At 44.7% G+C, this 18,745-nt stretch overlaps 1 protein-coding gene across 1 annotated transcript; it reads right to left on the bottom strand.

Moving 5' to 3' along the window:
* Nucleotides 1-1,079: 1,079 nt before the first annotated feature.
* Nucleotides 1,080-18,209, bottom strand: LOC137817263 (uncharacterized). Its single transcript, XM_068620516.2, has 2 exons — nucleotides 17,901-18,209; nucleotides 1,080-5,008 (listed from the first exon to the last, which is right to left on the bottom strand). Exon 2 carries the CDS (start codon nucleotides 3,996-3,998, stop codon nucleotides 1,695-1,697), a length of 2,304 nt encoding a protein of 767 aa, XP_068476617.2. The 5' UTR covers nucleotides 3,999-5,008; nucleotides 17,901-18,209; the 3' UTR covers nucleotides 1,080-1,694.
* Nucleotides 18,210-18,745: the final 536 nt, after the last annotated feature.

An 18,745-nucleotide genomic window follows, 5' to 3' on the forward strand; every position in this document is an offset into this window, starting at 1 on the left:
TGCACATATCATCTGCTTTGCTGTGTACTACCTTATGCACTTATTTTTTCCTTGAGTTAACCCATGCATTTTCGTTCCATGCAGATAACATGTTGGGCAAAGGCATGCTCGCTGAACTGAAGGCGCTCGTCCGAAACCACGGGTTGGCGACAGGTTCTCAAACGGTGCCCAACTCGGTGGTAGAGACAGCCATCGTCCAAGGGCGATCACCTCCCAAGGAACCTGCCCAACGCAAGAAATTGGTCCTCAAGAGACCTAAAAGGAAAGCCCCTCAGGTGATCCACGAGGAAGAGGAAGAAGATGACGAGGCCACCGAAGATGGTTTGGTCTCAAAGAGGAAGAGGGTGGCACCTTCTTCACCGCCTGCTCCACCCCCTCTTCCAACCTCAACACCTCCATCGACGCCTGCTCCTCCTCCATCATCGCCACCCCCACGGGCTCCTGCCTCACCAGTCCAAGCGGTCCCACTGGCCACTGGCCACTGCGCCACCTGCAGTTGAGGCCCAAGAGCCAAACTTCATGGAGGACCCCCCAAGCGCCTCTACACCATATGTGTCAGCTGGAGGGGGTCCCCCTTCAAACGCCTCAGCTGCAGAAGCTGCTCCAATCGGGGATGAGGTTGCTCATACCTCTCCGATTCTGATCACCGAATCCCCGATTCCGTCGCCACGCCAGAAAGTGCCTACTGAAGAACCTGCTAAGGAAGGTGGCGACGAGAACCAACAACAGGCTCACCTGGTGCCTCTACAAGCAGCAAACCTCCCTTTGGAGGTCACAAGGATGTGGGAGCCTCTAACTGCCAAGTTGAAGACCATAGCAGAAGATATCCCAGCGATCATAACCAGAGCTATGGAGAGCTCAACCAGGAGTGATGGCATTTCATGTGTTCTTCTTGAATCAAAGTAGTAAAAAATGGATGCGGAAGCAATGGGTGAGTGAAACAAAGCCCTCCTAGGAGTTGTGATGGCTTTGAAGGTGCATGATGAGTATGAATTAGAGAGGTTCGGCCAGCTCTATGAAGAAAGGTGAAGGGAGTGAAGTTTATAGCCTAGATTTCTAGGAGAAGTATAGCTAGTGCACAAAATGGGCAGCATAACAATACTCAAATAAACTTGTCAAATACAAAGAGATAGCCTTCCTATTTATAGGCTATTTGGGCTTAAATGTTAAGCTACATTTCTAAGGAAAAGAAAACCAAAATTAAATCTAAATTCTAAGCCATGTGCCATGCAATGACCGGCCACACAACCCTAGGTTCTAGAAGGTTTCCTTCACAAAGTTCTTTCTACACTACCTATCTTACTAAGTACCCCTAATGGGCCTTTTATGCAACAAAGCCTCTTCTCTCCCAAACCGTAGCTTTGGCCCTTGTGTGTGTGAAGCTAGACGGTCTAGGACTCTTCATAGATGCTCCTCATGTAGCCTTGGCCTAGACGCTCCTCATCATGGCTAGACGCTCCCTTTGTGAGGCTAGACGCTCCTTGTGAGGCTAGACGCTCCTTTTGGAAGGCTAGACGGTCTTGGTCTTGGAAGCTTGGCTTTCATAGTGTGGTGAGCTTGGGCCCTCTTCCATCATCCCCTCCCTCTTGAAAAGGATTTGTCCTCAAATCCAATGCTTTTGCTTAGGGGAATGGTTGTGGCTGGATGGTGTCCATCATCTCCTCCTTCTTTTGAGAAGATCTATCCTCAGATCTTCAGGCTTGATCTCGGATAGCAGCATCTTGTTTCTTCAAAACTTGTCCTCCTGGATCAAACGTCCTCCTATAGAAATAATCAAATAAAGCATAGGTGTTAGTTTGCAGATTAATTTTACTAGGTTGCCATTGTTGTTTGTCTTTTGGTGTTGGCAACCTTGGACAAGATTTCTCTTTTAAGGGTTGTGTGTGGCCTCTAATCATCTTTTGTATTTTAAAATGGTCATTTGTGGTTACCTTCTCTTGAGGCATAAATCCTATAGGAGATGGTAACAACTTAAAAGAAGAAAGATGATTGAGCACACACATAACTTTAAAAGGAGAAGTAGTTTTGTGAACTACTTGATGGTATGTTTGCTCATCTCTAAAATTGTGTGTGCACTTCATGATTATTCTAGGCATAATAGAAAGAGCTATATTTTCAAAAATATTTTGACCATGCGTTTGAGGATGATAAGCATTTAAAGTGTGCAACTTAGTTGCAAGTTTTCCAAAGGAAATCCTCAAATCATGGTTTGCGAAAGTTGGAGCTCTATTCAATACTATGCTTGAGAATAAACCATGGAGATGTATCACTTCTCTAGAGAAGAGTTTATCCATAACCATGAAGATTGAATTAAAACCTTTTGTTGTCCTAGGGAATTTTAAAATGAAATTTGTATCTTCCCAAGGATCATTTGCAAAAGGTGAAGGAGTATAGAGTTCATGAGACTTTACTTTAGGTGTAGTTTGAAAACATGAGTTGTACTTAAAGTAATGTCTTTGAACCTCTTTTCTCATGGGTGACAAAAGTTTTCCTCTTAAAAGCTCTAGCGTTTGATCAACTTTCTTTTGTCCCATGAGTTCTCCTTCTTGATCTATGCAAGCTTCTTGTAAGGACTTTTCTTTTGTGCTCATGCTTGCAAGTGTTCCTTTACAAAAGGAAAGGCTAGGTTGTTCAACAAGAAGCATGTTTGTGAAGGTATTTTCAATATGCTTGACTTGTTGAATGACCTTGTGGGAAGGAACACTATTCTCCCACGCCTTTTGTTTCCCAAATTTTTTTTCTTTTTCTATTTTTTCTTCATCCCTTTTGTGTTTCATTTGTATTTGGTCTTTTACCACTTGGGAATGTGGTAAAGGGCTAAGTACAAACCTTTTATGCTTGTGGATAAAAGAAATCTCGTTAGTTAGACCATTATGTGAGGTTTTCTTATCAAATTGCCATGGTCTACCTAATAAGATGTGGCAAGCTTCCATAGGTACTACATCACACAAAACATTGTCTTTGTAGTTGCCTATAGAAAACTCGATTTCCACTTGTTTGTCTACACGTAGTTCTCCATCCTCATTGATCCATTGTAAATTGTAAGGTTGTGGATGAGGAACTACTTGTAGTTGTAATTTTTCAATCAATCTAGTGCTACAACAATTGCAGCATGACCCACCATCCACAATAAGAGAGCATATATTTTCTAAAACATTGCATCTAGTATGAAAAATGTTCTCTCGTTGTGGCTCAATGGGTGCACTAGGTTGATTGTGGAGGATTCTTTGAATCATCAATAAGTCCCCCTCCAAAGAATTTATCCTTTCTCCTTCCCCTTTTTCTTGGGTACTAGGTTCCTCTTCACCACTTGTGTATTCATCTTTTCCTTTTAAAAACAAAATTCTTTGGTTTGGACATTGTGCTTGCACATGCCCTCTTCCAAAACATTTAAAACATTTGGTGTCCCTAGCACGGATGTATGGGGTGGAGGCATCTTTCACTAAGGGTTTGGTAGTCTCTTTGGGTTCGTCTCTAGGTGTACTACCCTCCCTTTTAAAGTCTTTCTTGGGATAAGAGTTGGAGTAAGAACCTACCCTTTGACTTGAAGTTTTGCGCAAATTTTGTTGTTCAACTTTAATGCAAAGTTGAACCAAATCATTCAAGTCTTGATAGGGTAATAGTTCTACTCTATCTCTTATCTCAAGTGATAGGCCACTAAGGAACCTAGATATGGTGGTTTCCTCCTCTTCTCTAATGGAGGCTCTCATCATGTAGAGCTCCATCTTTTGTCTATACTCTTCTACGCTCATATTCTTTTGTTGGAGTCTTTGGAGCTTGTCCATCAACTCCCTATGGTAGTAAAAAGGTATATGTCGACGTCTTAGGGCTCCCCTAAGGTCATTCCAATATTCTATGGGAGGTTCCCTATGAAGACGTCGGTCTCTCTCTAAAGAGGTCCACCAATACATAGCATTTCCTTGGAAACTAAGGGTGGCTAAGGGTACCTTACGTTCCTCACTTACCCTATGGCAAGCAAAGAGTTGCTCTACCTTCATCTCCCAATCTAGATATATTTCTACATTTTCCTTTCCATGAAAATGAGGTAGGTCTACTCTAGTTTCCCTTGGCACCTCTTGTTCCCTTTGCCTAGTTCTTCTAGGGGGTGGTTGGTAATAATCATTGATTCTACGGCTTCCCTCCCCTAGAGATTCAATACTTTGAGAATGTGATGCATGAGTTTTTTTTTATTTTTGTGATTTTTGTGACTTCTCTTCTTGAGCTTTAGCCAACTCATTGATTTTGTTCTCATTCTCCAATTGTCTAAAAGAGATTAATTGTACCGCTTGGGATACTTCTTTTAAAAGAGTTTTCAAAGATTTTACTTCACTTTCTATAGACTTTGGAGAGTGAGAAGAAGAAGACATGGCTAAAACTTTGTGTATATAGGTGTTTTACTTGGAGAAAGTTTAGGAAAGTTAGAGAAGGGAGTTTTCCAGGTAAGGGAGGTGAGTCACAATGGACTACTTAAGTACCAAGCCTTTTCCTTGCCAAAAACTTTTCCTCCAATGACTTCACACAAAATTTTCTCTTAGTAGAACACTTAGAACACAAAAAGTTGAGAAATCAAAAAGCAAGAAAATTATGTAAGCTGGATATGCAGCAAACTAGTCGGTATAGCACAAATTTAAACAATACTAAACATGCAAAACGTTTCTACCAAAACAAAAGAAATACAAGTTCAAACAAGCAACAAATTACTAAGCAAAATGACTATGCTATTCGGCCCTAGGTGAGGCTCCTTGGACACTTGGAGCCCTTGAAGACACACTCACCGTCTAAAACGTAATTTAAAAGAGGTAATTAACAATAATCCAAGTTGTAAAGGAGATAAGAAAACCCCCTTTGTTGTTCCTCTTTTTGGTTAGTGCACTTTCTTTGTTGTCTTGTTTGTTGATCTTCTAGGTGTTTGTAGTGTTTGTTTCAAGAAGCTTGTTTCGCCTTAGCTTTGACTCCTCCTTAGAAAGTTGGCTTTAATTCTCCAATTTCCAGCACCTATTCACAAAGGCTTAACCTTAAACCAAGTCAATTTCCATGCACATAAGCACCAAGAGAGAATTAATTTCCAGCACCCACAAAAGAGAGGTCAAGAAACAAAAGCAAGAAACAAATTTAATTGAAAGAAAACAGTACCACCAAAAGGATTTATAATATGACAACTTAGAAAGAGATTCAAGAAATTAAAGCAAACAATTAAAGGTACTCAATAAAAGTTGGCACACAAAAGGAATTCCTAAAGAAAAGCACTAGATTAGATGACCAAATAAAAAAACAGCACCACTGGAAAATGTTGTGGGCCAGAAAACAGTTTTGTTCCCCGATTTATGCTGAGCTGTAATTGTAAAATTTGTTTCTGAAATTTGGATACAAGAAAATTCAGGATCTTAGCTAAATTTTGGCTTTGGAATCACCTAAAACTCATGCACCATTTTTTTTTAATAATTTTTGCAAATTTGGTGTGCAGTTAGGCCAGCTGTAACGCTCAAGATTCGCACTCTGATTTTGTGAGATTTATCATTTTTTTCTGTTGCTCCTTTTGACCTCATTCTTTTTTTGTCTTTTCTATAACACCTTAAACTTGCATTTTCCAGAAATTCAGAATTTTCCTATGGGTGGAAAAAATTTTGTTAAACAAAACAGCCCAGAACAGAGAGGTGATACAGGGGAAATCTGGAAAACTGGAAGAAAACAGCAAGATAACCAAAAATAACACAATGGAAAATGTGAGAATGGAAATTGTGTATGAACTAAGACACAATTATGAACTCAAACTAAAAATAAAAAGCATCAAAGGATCAAAATAACAGCAGATTAAAGCAATATAAAGAGACCCAAAACAAGAAACAATCAAGCCAAAAAATAGGACTACTAAGAATTGATGACAATATGGATGAACATGACTTGACAAAACATGTATAGATTCAGAAAATTAAAGACTCAAAGCATAATATGAAGCAAAAATAATGAAAGCAATAAAGACTCAAAGCCTAAAACAAAATAGCAACACAAAGGTGTATGGAATCCTATCACAAATTGCACAAGAACTTGTTCAAGATCAAATGAACAAGAGTGCTTGGGTTGGATCTTCCACAAAGCACACCAAGAACAAATTAAAATATAAAAAACAGCAAGACAAGTAAGGAATTGAAATGACAAAGATGAAAATAAAGAAGAAATGAAATTAAAAAGACAAGCTACTCATCTTGAAGAACCAATAGCTCATGATACCAAATGATGGCATTTCATGTGTTCTTCTTGAATCAAAGTAGTAAAAAATGGATGCGGAAGCAATGGGTGAGTGAAACAAAGCCCTCCTAGGAGTTGTGATGGCTTTGAAGGTGCATGATGAGTATGAATTAGAGAGGTTCGGCCAGCTCTATGAAGAAAGGTGAAGGGAGTGAAGTTTATAGCCTAGATTTCTAGGAGAAGTATAGCTAGTGCACAAAATGGGCAGCATAACAATACTCAAATAAACTTGTCAAATACAAAGAGATAGCCTTCCTATTTATAGGCTATTTGGGCTTAAATGTTAAGCTACATTTCTAAGGAAAAGAAAACCAAAATTAAATCTAAATTCTAAGCCATGTGCCATGCAATGACCGGCCACACAACCCTAGGTTCTAGAAGGTTTCCTTCACAAAGTTCTTTCTACACTACCTATCTTACTAAGTACCCCTAATGGGCCTTTTATGCAACAAAGCCTCTTCTCTCCCAAACCGTAGCTTTGGCCCTTGTGTGTGTGAAGCTAGACAGTCTAGGACTCTTCATAGATGCTCCTCATGTAGCCTTGGCCTAGACGCTCCTCATCATGGCTAGACGCTCCCTTTGTGAGGCTAGACGCTCCTTGTGAGGCTAGACGCTCCTTTTGGAAGGCTAGACGGTCTTGGTCTTGGAAGCTTGGCTTTCATAGTGTGGTGAGCTTGGGCCCTCTTCCATCAAGGAGGCTCCAAGACGACCTCTTCAACCTCAAAACCGAAAACAGCACTATGAGGGTCGAGGTGGAGAAGTTGTCTTTCAACCTGACGCTCGTAGAAATCGAACACTCCCGAGTGGAGGATGCCATGAACACCGAGCTCAGGCTGGCGCGCAAGGAGGCCGCTGACCTTCGCCACAAGGTGCATCAACTTGCTCAAGAGAAGGTTGAACTGGAGAGCAAGATTGTGCCCCTTCGCGTCAGAGTGGTTGACCTGGAGGCTCTCATGAAGGCTGACGCCGTCAAGGTGCAAAAACTAGAGAAAAGGTCAGCTGACCGAGAGACCCTCCTTGGGCAGGTGGAAAAGGCGAGGGACGACGCCATAGCTGATCTTGCCAAAGCCAACGAAGAGAAAGGAAAGGCAGTTGCTGAACTGGCCCAAGCGCAAGCGGAATCCAAAAAGGTTACTGAAGACCTTCTCCAGGCTCAAGAGATCAATGAACAACTCAAGAAACAGGTTAAAGAGCTGGAGCAACAGAATAAAGAGCTGAAAGAGCAAACTGAAGACCTCAAGAAGCGGATTGAGGAACTTCAGAAGCAAATTGAAGAACTCAAGCTGAACTCCGCTCAAATTCTGGCTGCTGGATTCGAAGCTGCGCGGGAACAATTTGCTTGCCTGTTCCCCGACCTGGATCTCAGCATGGTGTCGCTGAACAATGAAGTGGTGGATGGAAAAGTCGTTCCTGCTGAAGACTAATCAATTCTTCTTCATCTGCTACCTTTGTGCTTTCCCTTGTATTATAACTTGTAATAAACTTTATGTCCCTTCGTGTATATGCTCTGAACTGTTAACTGTTAATGACAAAGGCTACGTTTTCCCTTTTATAACTTCTTCACTCGCTTCAACTTTCCTTGCTTGTTTAATTTCAAAGAAATGACTTAGGAAAACTGTAGGTACAACCTTTGGCTTAACTGCTTCGGATCACTTCAGCCTTAAGCAACAAACACTTAACAATTCGTAACCTTAAGGCAATTAACCTTATCGTAAAAATATCCCTCAAGCAACGAACTGTAACTCAGTCACTGGCTTAAACACCGCTCCACTCGACCTGCTTCACCAAACAGGTCTTTTAACCTTCTCGCCGCTGTTTGAACTCTTCCCGATCGCCAAAGACTCTTGGTGATATCAGCTTCTTTCTAGCCTCATGCTTTGGCCATTGTTTCTTTGTCTAGGGGTAGAAACGCCTTTTGGGATCCTTCTTTACCTCCCTGAACTTCAGAACAAAAGACCGGTTGACTAGGCGTTCTCTTCGAACCTACCTTAGCCACCTTCCAAACTTCTTCCACCCTCTGCACCATACCTGAACTCATTCGAGACGAGAAGGATTTTATCTTGCCTAAGCTCGCATGTAGGCGAGAAGGTCTTTAACTCGCCTGAACTCGCTCATCGGCGAGAAGGTCTTTAACTTACCTGAACTCGCTCATCGGCGAGAAGGTCTTTAGCTCGCCTGAACTCGCTCATCGGCGAGAAGGTCTTTAACTCGCCTGAACTCGCTCATCGGCGAGAAGGTCTTTAACTCGCCTCTACATTGCCCCAGGGGTTACATCTTCTCGCCCCCAGAAACACGGAGGACTTTTTACTGGCGCCTCTACATTGCCCCAGGGGTTACATCTTCTCGCCCCCAGAAACAGGGAGGACTTTTCACTGGTGCCTCTACATTGCCCCAGGGGTTACATCTTCTCGCCCCCAGAAACAGGGAGGACTTTTCACTGGTGCCTCTACATTGCCCCAGGGGTTACATCTTCTCGCCCCCAGAAACAGGGAGGACTTTTCACTGGTGCCTCTACATTGCCCCAGGGGTTAAATCTTCTCGCCCCCAGAAACAGGGAGGACTTTTCACTGGTGCCTCTACATTGCCCCAGGGGTTACATCTTCTCGCCCCCAGAAACAGGGAGGACTTTTCACTGGTGCCTCTACATTGCCCCAGGGGTTACATCTTCTCGACCCCAGAAACAGGGAGGACTTTTCACTCTTCCTCGCCTGCACTCGCTCGACGGCGAGGAGGTCTTTATCTTGCCTCAGAACGCACGAGGGCGTTGAGGTCTTTCGTCTGGTGCCTCCGATCGCCGAAAGACGATGAGGGCTTTAAAACTTTAACTGGTGCCTCCAATCGCCGAAAAACGATGAGGACTTAAAAACTTTAACTGGTGCCTCCAATCGCCGAAAAACGATGAGGACTTAAAAACTTTAACTGGTGCCTCCAATCGCCGAAAAACGATGAGGACTTAAAAACTTTTACTGGTGCCTCCAATCGCCGAAAAACGATGAGGACTTAAAAACTTTTTAGAAAACATGCGATATATCTTTACTTGCCTTAAATCACGTACAAGCGACAAGGTCTTTCTTCAAAACTTTTGGGAAAAAGCAAACATGCAATCTGAAAACGCCTTATACTTCGAAAACTCTTCTTTTATTGGGTGGCCTCATTAAAAACCCTCCTTAGGGAAAAAAGAGTGCCCCCTTCAAACTGTTTCATCAGAGACATTGTAATATGACCTTTGTGTTTGTCTTTACTTACAAAGCTCTTAACTATAGTACAACTTCAGGTGCGTGGCGTTCCAGGTGCGAGGAATCGCCCCTCCTTCCAGCGTCTCTAAGCGGTAGGCGCCGTTCCCGAGCACCTCGGTTATTCTGAACGGTCTAGTCCACTTGGGCGACAGTTTATTCTCCATCTCGTACTGGTGGGCCTTCCTCATCACCAGATCGCCCTCTCTAAACTGCCTTGGCATCACCTTCGAGTTGTATCTTCGTTCGATCCTCCTCTTCACCGCCTCAGCTTTCAGTCTCGCCTCTTCCCTGACCTCGTCCAGTAGATCCAGGTTCAGCCTTCTCTCTTCATTCGAGTGTTCCTCTACGAAGTTCTGGAATCTCGGCGAGCTCTCCTGGATCTCTACTGGGATCATGGCATCACACCCATAGACCAAGCTGAACGGGGTCTCATGGGTTCCTGACTGCTCGGTGGTGTGGTACGCCCAGACTATACGGGGTACCTCCTCAGCCCAACTTCCCTTGGCTTTCTCAAGCCTTCTCTTCAAACCTCTCAACAACACCCGATTAGCTGACTCCACCTGGCCGTTTGTCTGAGGGTGCTCGACGGATGCAAACACTTGTTGAATTCCCACCCCTTCGCAGAGCTTCTTCAGCAGGTGGCTTGCAAACTGAGTCCCATTATCCGACACCAGGCATTTAGGCACTCCAAATCGGCACACGATGTTCTTCCACACGAAACCTTCGATCTTGCGTGCGGTGATCTGGGCCACTGGTTCTGCTTCGATCCACTTGGTGAAATATTCAATCGCCACCACCAAGTACTTCATCTGCCTGATCGCCAGCGGGAAAGGTCCCAGGATGTCGATTCCCCAGGTATGAAATGGCCAAGGGCTATAAATCGACTTCAACTCCTCGGGAGGCGCCTTATGCCAATCGGCGTGCTGCTGGCATTGTTTACAACATTGGGCATACTTCTTGCAATCTTCTCTCATGGATGGCCAGTAGTATCCTGCACGGAGAGTCCTCGCGGCCAGAGCTCGACCCCCGACGTGGCTTCCGCATATACCTTCGTGGAGCTCCGCCATGATTCTCGTGCACTTCTCGCCGTATATACATTCCAGGAGCGGGTGAGTGAACCCAAACCTGTACAGATCGCCATCAATCAGGGTGTACTTGCTAGAATTCTTCTTTACCTTCCTAGCCTCAGTCGGATCCAGCGGGAGAAGGCCATCTGCCAGGCACCGCTTGTACTGTGTTATCCAAGTGTCTGGCTCATGGGTAGCGCAGACCTGTATCACATTCACCTTCTCTCCTCGGCATGCTCTAATTCTCGGCGATCTCAGAGTTTCTTGCGTCAGGGACTTATGGCTTCTCGCGGCGTTCTCCGTCGACTTGCTGATCTGAAGGACCAGGTGATCTGCCACAAATGCTCTCGGCGTCTTCAGAGTTTCTTGAATCACCGTCCTCTGCCTACATCCCTTGCCTGAGCTGGCGAGCTTAGCTAGCAAGTCAGCTCGGGCATTCTGCTCTCTGGGTACATGTACTACTTCAAAGGAGGCAAAGGAACTCTTCAATTCCTGCACGTACGCCAAGTAAGCCGCCATTTGTGGATCTTTAGCCTGGAACTCGCCTGTTACTTGCCCTATGACTAGCAGTGAGTCACTCTTAGCCATCAGCACCCTAGCTCCCATCTCCTTGGCCAGCAGAATCCTGGCGATCAGCGCCTCATACTCTGCTTGATTGTTGCTGGCTTTGAAGGCGAACCTCAGAGATTGTTCGATCAGCACGCCGTTGGGTCCTTCCAATATGACTCCAGCACCGCTGCCCTGCTGGTTCGACGATCCATCCACTGAAAGTACCCAACGGAAATCGTCTCCTTCAACCCGCGTCACCTCTGATGAGAGCTCAACCACGAAATCTGCAAAGATTTGCCCCTTGATCGGGCCTCGGGGCTCATATTTAATATCAAACTCTGACAATTCTACTGCCCACTTCACCATCCTTCCCGCAACGTCGGGTTTCTTCAAGACCTTCTGGATGGGCAGGTCAGTCATCACCAGTATTGTGAAACTATGGAAGTAGTGGCGCAACCTCCTCGCCGAAAACACCACAGCCAGCGCAGCCTTCTCCAGGGCCTGATATCTCGTTTCGGGGCCCTGCAACACCTTGCTCACAAAATAGATAGGCTTCTGAGCCTGATCTTGATCCTGGGCGAGCACCGCACTCACCGCCCTCTCAGTTACATCAAAATACAACCTGAGAGGGATTCCCACCAGCGGTTTGCACAGAAACGGCGGGCTCGCCAGATACTCCTTCAGTTTGACGAAAGCTTCCTCGCACTCTTTCGTCCAAACAAACTTATTATTGCGCCGCAGACACTGAAAATAGGGATGCCCCTTTTCTCCGCTAGCTGACACGAAGCGAGATAGGGCTGCCATCCGACCTGTTAGCTGCTGGACTTCTTTTACCGTAGCTGGGCTCCTCATCGCCAAGATGGTGGCACACTTGTCTGGGTTGGCTTCTATTCCTCTTTCAGTCAAGAGGAAACCCAAAAACTTTCCAGCCTCCACGCCGAAAATGCATTTCTCCGGATTGAGCTTTAACTTGAACTTGGCGATCGTCGTGAACAATTCTTCCAAGTCTGCAACGTGTTTACTTTTTTCCTGCGAGGTCACGACCATGTCATCGACGTACGCTTGCACGTTCCTTCCCAGCATTGGTGCAAGTACTCGATCCATCAGCCTCTGGTATGTGGCCCCCGCGTTCTTCAGCCCAAACGGCATCACCTTATAGCAATAGCACGATCTCTCCGTCATGAAGGCTGTCTTCTCTTCATCCATGGGATGCATCTTGATCTGATTATATCCTGAGAAGGCATCCAGGAAACTCAGCAACTTACACCCTGCAGCACTATCGACCAGGGCATCTATGCTTGGTAAAGGATACGAATCCTTTGGGCAAGCTTTGTTCAGGTCGGTGAAGTCGACGCACATGCGCCATTTCCCGTTACTCTTCTTCACCAGCACGACATTTGCCAGCCACTCAGGGTACTGGACTTCCCTGATGTGGCCTGCAGCGAGGAGTTTCTGTGTTTCGTCCCTGATCGCCTGCCTCCTCTCCTCGTTGAACTTTCTTCTCCTTTGTCGCACCGGTCTCACCAAATTGTCCATCGCCAGATGATGGCACAAGAAGTCGGGATCAATCCCGGGCATGTCCGAAGCGGACCATGCAAACGCGTCCAGATGCCGCTCAATCACCTCGGCGATCTGGTCCTGGAGCTCGACCTCCAGAGATCTTCCCAGCCTGAAGATCTTTCCTCCGATCTCCTTTTCGAGCCACTGCTCGACGGGTTTTGGCCTGGATTCTCTGGCGATCACCGCCCTGGCGATTCCCTGCTCCCTCGCTTCCTCAGGGTGATTCCGCTCCTCTTCCTCCTCCAGACCAGCATTCTTCTCCCCCAGCTCAGCGTCCACCATCTCCACGTCTCTTCCGGCGGCCTCCTCTGTTACCGTCGATCTGGGCTTCACACCGGGAGGTGGGGTGGTTGTTACATAACTCACTGATCTCTTGTTTTTCAGGCTATTCTCATAGCACTTTTTCGCTTCTTTCTGATCAGACTTGATCGTGATCACCACCCCTTCCATGGACGGCAACTTTACCTTCATGTGCCGAGTCAACGGGATGGCGCCTATCCTGTTAAGCGTGGGCCTTCCCAACAGGATGTTGTATGCTGAAGGAGCGTTTACGATGAGGTACTTGATTTTCTCCGTCCTTGACCCAGCCTCATCTGTAAACGTGGTTCTCAGCTCAATGTACCCCCTGACCTCCACCTGGTCACTAGCGAACCCATATAGACACCCTCCATAGGGCCTTAGCTGGTCAAGGGGCAACTCCAGCTGCGTGAAAGTCGGCCAGAACATCACGTCTGCCGAGCTTCCTTGGTCCACCAGAACTCTGTGGACCTTCCTTCCCGCTGTAACCAACGAAATGACTATGGGATCGTTGTCATGGGGCACAACGTCCCGAAGATCCTGTTTGGTGAACGTAATGTCCACTTCCGGCGAGTGATCTTCAAACATATCCACTGTCATCACCGATCGCGCGTACTTCTTCCTCTGCGATGCGGTGCATCCACCACCTGAGAAGCCCCCTGCAATGGTGTGGATCTCCCCGTGGATAGGCATCTCGTGTTGTTGGGCTTCTCCACCTGCTGGCTGGGAACTCGACGCTCCCCCCGTCCTCCTGTCCAGCAGATAGTCATTTAGGAACCCGCTCTTAACCAGATCGTCGAGCTGATATCCCAAAGACAAACACGAGTCCAAAGTGTGGCCAAAACCTTGGTGAAACTCACACCAGGCATCCGGCTTTGACCCCAGCACCTTGTCGCCCACCTTCTCAGGCGCTTTCAACCTAGCAGATATATTAGGAATGGCGATTAGATCCGCTAGTCCCATGACAAACTTGTGCTTAGGCGGGCGATTGTATTCCCGGCGTGCTGGTTGCTGGCGCCCCTGGCTCCTTCCCTTGTTCCTCCTGTCGTAAGGATGGCGAGTCCTCTGGTCCTTCCTGGCCGCCGCCGCTGTTTCCAGCACCCTCTGCGGCTGGATCCTGGTCTGGGCGCGTGGCCTGGCGGGAGCCACGCTTCCTCTCTTCTCGGCGACTTCACTCTCGTCGGCGATGTGAGCCACCGCAAGTCGCCTGACTTCAGCAAACGTCGCGGGGTGAGCCCTGATCAAGGCCTCGCAGAATGGTCCTGGCTGCACGCCCTTCTTGAAGGCATAGACCAGCATCTCTTCATCCTTGGTCGACGATCTGACCATCTGCGCTCCAAAGCGATTCAGGTAATCTCTGAGGGACTCTCCATGGTACTGCCTTATATCAAACAGATCATAAGACACCCTGGGCGGTGCCTTATTCACGATGTACTGCTCGACAAAAATCTTCGAGAACTGTTGAAAATTGGTTATGTGGCCGTTAGGCAGGCTCACAAACCACTCCATCGCCGTTCCTTGGAGCGTACTCACGAACATCTTGCAGTAGACGGCGTCTGACCCTCCCGACAGCATCATCTGCGTATGGAACGTGGTTAGATGAGCCTCTGGATCCTCTACGCCGGTAAAGACAGCCTTAACCGGAACCACGCTCGTGGGAATAGGCGTGTCAGTAATCGCCTGAACAAAAGGCATAGGGAAAACACGAGGTGGCGTCGACGGCGCCACCTCTTCAGCAGAAGAACGCCCTTGCTGCTCCTGAAGAGCTTGACGCAGCTCCTCAGTCACCTTGCTAAGCTCCTCGTTCCTGGCGCGAGCGGCGACCAGGTCCTCATGCATTCTCGCCTGCTCTACGCGTGAGGCTTCCACAGTTGCCTGCAACGAACGCATCATTTCTGCCATCTGCGCCATGGTCATGGCGGCGGCGCCTTCGGCAGCAACGGGCGCAACTGGACTTGAACGATTGCTTCTCATTTTTCTCATGAACCCAGCGAATCTCAGAATGCAGCGAACGACACTTCAACCACGATCGAATCAGCGATCAATCGGAGAAAACAGTGCGAAACTGCGCAAGAAAACTCAAGAACACCGTAAACCTTCAAAGAAAACCACAACTTCACCAGAAACCACCGCTTCCCCACGGACAACCAAACGAGCGAAAGAACTCGAACTTCCACCAAACAAATTACGTGTAAACAGCAGGAAACCTCACTCCACCGATCGAAAAGCCAAACGAACGGTATAAAACACGAATTCACCGAACGAAACTCAAGCAAACAGCGAACGATGGTTGCACCAGCACACAACCACGCAGAAAACTTCGAAAACCTCCAAGAACTCACGCTGTGGATGGGAGCAAGTTTTACACGACCCCACGGTGGGCGCCTGATGATCCTGCCTGTTGACCGGAACGCTGGAAACTGCCTCGTCAAAGGATCGACGTGCGCACCGCTTCTCACCTCCGTTCCTCTTCGAGATCCACCTCAAGAACCTGCAAAGAAACAGAGCGGCGCCGCTGCGGCCGATCGCACTCCAACGCTCAAGTCAGTGACCGAATCACCAAATACTAAGAGAACAAGAACCGTGCAAATCCTCTCTCACAGTCAGCTCTACAACTCGCAAGCGTAAAGAGTATAAACTGAACGTGCGTACCTCAGAAAGTTTGTTGAGAACTCTTATATACCTGGTTGTTTTCTCTCTCCTGGCAGTTACAGACCTGGACACGTGGCTTGCATCCAGTCGTACACGTGCCATCATCTGGAGCCTCCTTGACTTGGCGCTGCTTCTACTCTCATTTTGGCTAAGTTACTTATGCATGGTACTGCCCAGTGCATAGCTAACTTGGGAGTGCGATCTCTACTGGAGTTGGCGAGTTAGGGTGTCCTTATACACCTTCCCTGTGGTCTCGCCGGCCGCCTTCATAATTTGCTTCTCCTTCATCTTCGGCGATGTGCTTTCTCCGGCGATCTCCAACTGCTTGGTCGCCCGAGTTCACATCTGGCGACTTCGTATTTAACCCGGTGATCGCCTATTCTGATATGCTGGAGATCGGAACACGCCAACTTAATAACTGGCGGCTTCACGAGCCCCCCGACTTCCTTCCCTTCTGCCAGCCTGGCGCCTTGCCAACACGCCTATACTGTAGCAGGATGCCACGTCATCACTCCCGACTACCAGGGCGGTACAATATTTATATTTATATATTACATATAATTTAATACAAATGTTCTTTATTTTGTAGAAACCTCTTCATAAACCAAGTCCGGAGAAGAAGCATGAGGTTCCAGTTGACGATCATATAGCTTCCTTAGGTCTAGTTGCTAGTCATATTGACCATCATCCTTTTGAAGTTCTGTGGGATGATATGTTTTTTCAAATAAACACTGAACTGCCACTGTTCATGTACAACACAGATTTATTAGAATTTATAGCTGGGAATCAGGAGCTCAATATAAATATAATTCAATTTTTTATGATGTAAGTATTTTTACCTATATTTCAATTTACTTTATGTTAAATTATTATTGATTATGCTTTAACTAATAACTTGTAGGTTTTTGCATGGAGTCTATCTCACTAAGGAGAAGGGAAATGTGTATGGATTCTTAGATCATGTATATACTAATCCCGTTGGACCAAGGTCATATGAGACCTAAGCATACATCACTAACACCTTGGAAAAAGAGGGAAAACAAATTTATTTATGTCCTTATATTAATGAGTGAGTTTGATTATATGTTGTCAATTATTAGTATTTCATGTTTTAAATATTTACTAACTCTTTTCATGGATGATATAGGCATCATTGGTAATTACTTGTCTTATCAATGGTTGATAAGACTGTTGTTTGGTTGTGTTCCCTACACAAGAAGATATCCACAAATTTTAAGAATATAATTGATACGTAAGTACACTATAAAGTTAACTTTGTATGTTACTAATTAACCATCTACTAACGAGGTTTTTTGTATTAACCAGTTCATGACGTGGATATAACATCCTAAAAGGTCGATCTAGTTCAAATAATTTGAACTGGATAAGAATAAAAGTTTGTAATTTTTTTTCTTTCTCTTATCATTGTTTATCAATATACTAACTTTTACTTTTTGTTGGATTATAGTGTAATAAACAACCAGGAAACTATGAGTGTGGCTATTACGTTATGCAATGGATGATTACCATTGTAAGACTGGGCCTTAAAAGTGATTGGAAAGAGGTAACATGATATGTTAAATTATTTTTATAATTCTTGAACATATATGTATCTTAAAACTAATTTATGTCAACCATATTTTGAAATGCAGTTCTTCACGGATGAAGCACCAATGACTTCGGATGCCATAGCATAGGTGAGACATTCTTGGTCCACATATTTCATAAATTTTTATAACTCTAGGATAGTTGATCAATAGTGTAGGGATTATATGTAATTTGATTTGTGTTTGTAATGTACATTTTGATCAATATATATTTGATTCTCTGAATTTATGTATTTTTCTGGCTGGGTATATATAATTGAACAGGTTAATTTATATGGGATTAACACTAAACAGATTGCACTAAAAAAAACCACAAGTGCGGCTATTTACCATAGCCGCATTTATAAATCCAGCGCATGATTTACAAATGCGGCTATTACCAAAGCCGCATTTGTAAATGCTATACCCCTAAACCCTATCACTTGATTCATAAGCATATACAAATGCGACTACTAGAAATAACCGCCCTTATAAATAATATTTACAAATGCGGCTATATAGCCGTCTTTGATTTACGAATGCCTGCTGATCAAATGCGGCTCTATAGCCGCCATTGTAAATGTAAAATAGCCGCCCTTGTTTAGCATTTTTGCGCTAGTGAGTGAATGCCAACCAATTACAAAACCAGAGACCAAAATCGCAACCATAATGCAAAAAAAAAAACCCTAAACCAAACGAAAACATACCTTTCTTAAAGCCCCAAAATCGCACTGCAAAATGAACTCCAACTGCCCTAAATATGCGATTTCAAGATGCAATTGAACCAACCCTAAAACCCCATTGCGAATTGAAGGCGAAATCACCTCTTTTGAAGCCTCAATTCACACTCCTTTGAAGACCCAAATTCGCACAGCAAAATGAACTATAAATGCCCCAGAAAGGCGAAATGAAGACGCAATCAAAGCAAGCATAAAAACCACTGCCAAGTGAAGGCGGAATGGAACAACCCTAAAACCACATTTCGGACAATAGAAATTAAAGGTGAAAGCTCCCACCACATTTCTGATTTGGGGGCTTCATTCGAATCAACAACCATTTTCTTTAACCTTATTTTTAATTTTAAAATGAAAAGACACATTTACCCTTTGCCATGTCATCAAATCTGCCACATACTTTGGTTGTATACAGGCGCAAGGCGCAGTATGTCAAACAATCATTTTCGGTTTTTTACTAGCATGAGTCACTTTTAGTCTTTATTATATGATATTTTGACCCTTACTCCATCCTACCATCCTACGTCCACAATAAATATTAATAAAAAAATTTAAAAAAAAAAAAAACTTCCTTAATGAAAATACAAATGTTTCAAAATTATAATTTTTTTTACAAATGTTTCAAAATTATAAATTTTTTATAAATAATTAAAATATTAATATTTATTGAAATGTAGGGTGAGTATAAAACATTTTTTTATCCAAATGTGATCGCTTTAAAATATTAATAAGTTGGGAAAGTCCTAACCACAAACCCATTTTTGTAAGAAAAAATGCTAATAAAAAAGCCATCGAAATGTGATCGCTTTAAAATATTA

This window comes from Phaseolus vulgaris, chromosome 7 (assembly GCF_051622355.1).
Source record: "Phaseolus vulgaris cultivar YP4 chromosome 7, ASM5162235v1, whole genome shotgun sequence".
Classification (NCBI taxonomy): domain Eukaryota; kingdom Viridiplantae; phylum Streptophyta; class Magnoliopsida; order Fabales; family Fabaceae; genus Phaseolus; species Phaseolus vulgaris.

Bases quoted from the DNA above. Each gene is read 5' to 3' on its own strand.
- LOC137817263 (XM_068620516.2), bottom strand. From the start codon at position 3,998: ATGAAGGTAGAGCAACTCTTTGCTTGCCATAGGGTAAGTGAGGAACGT.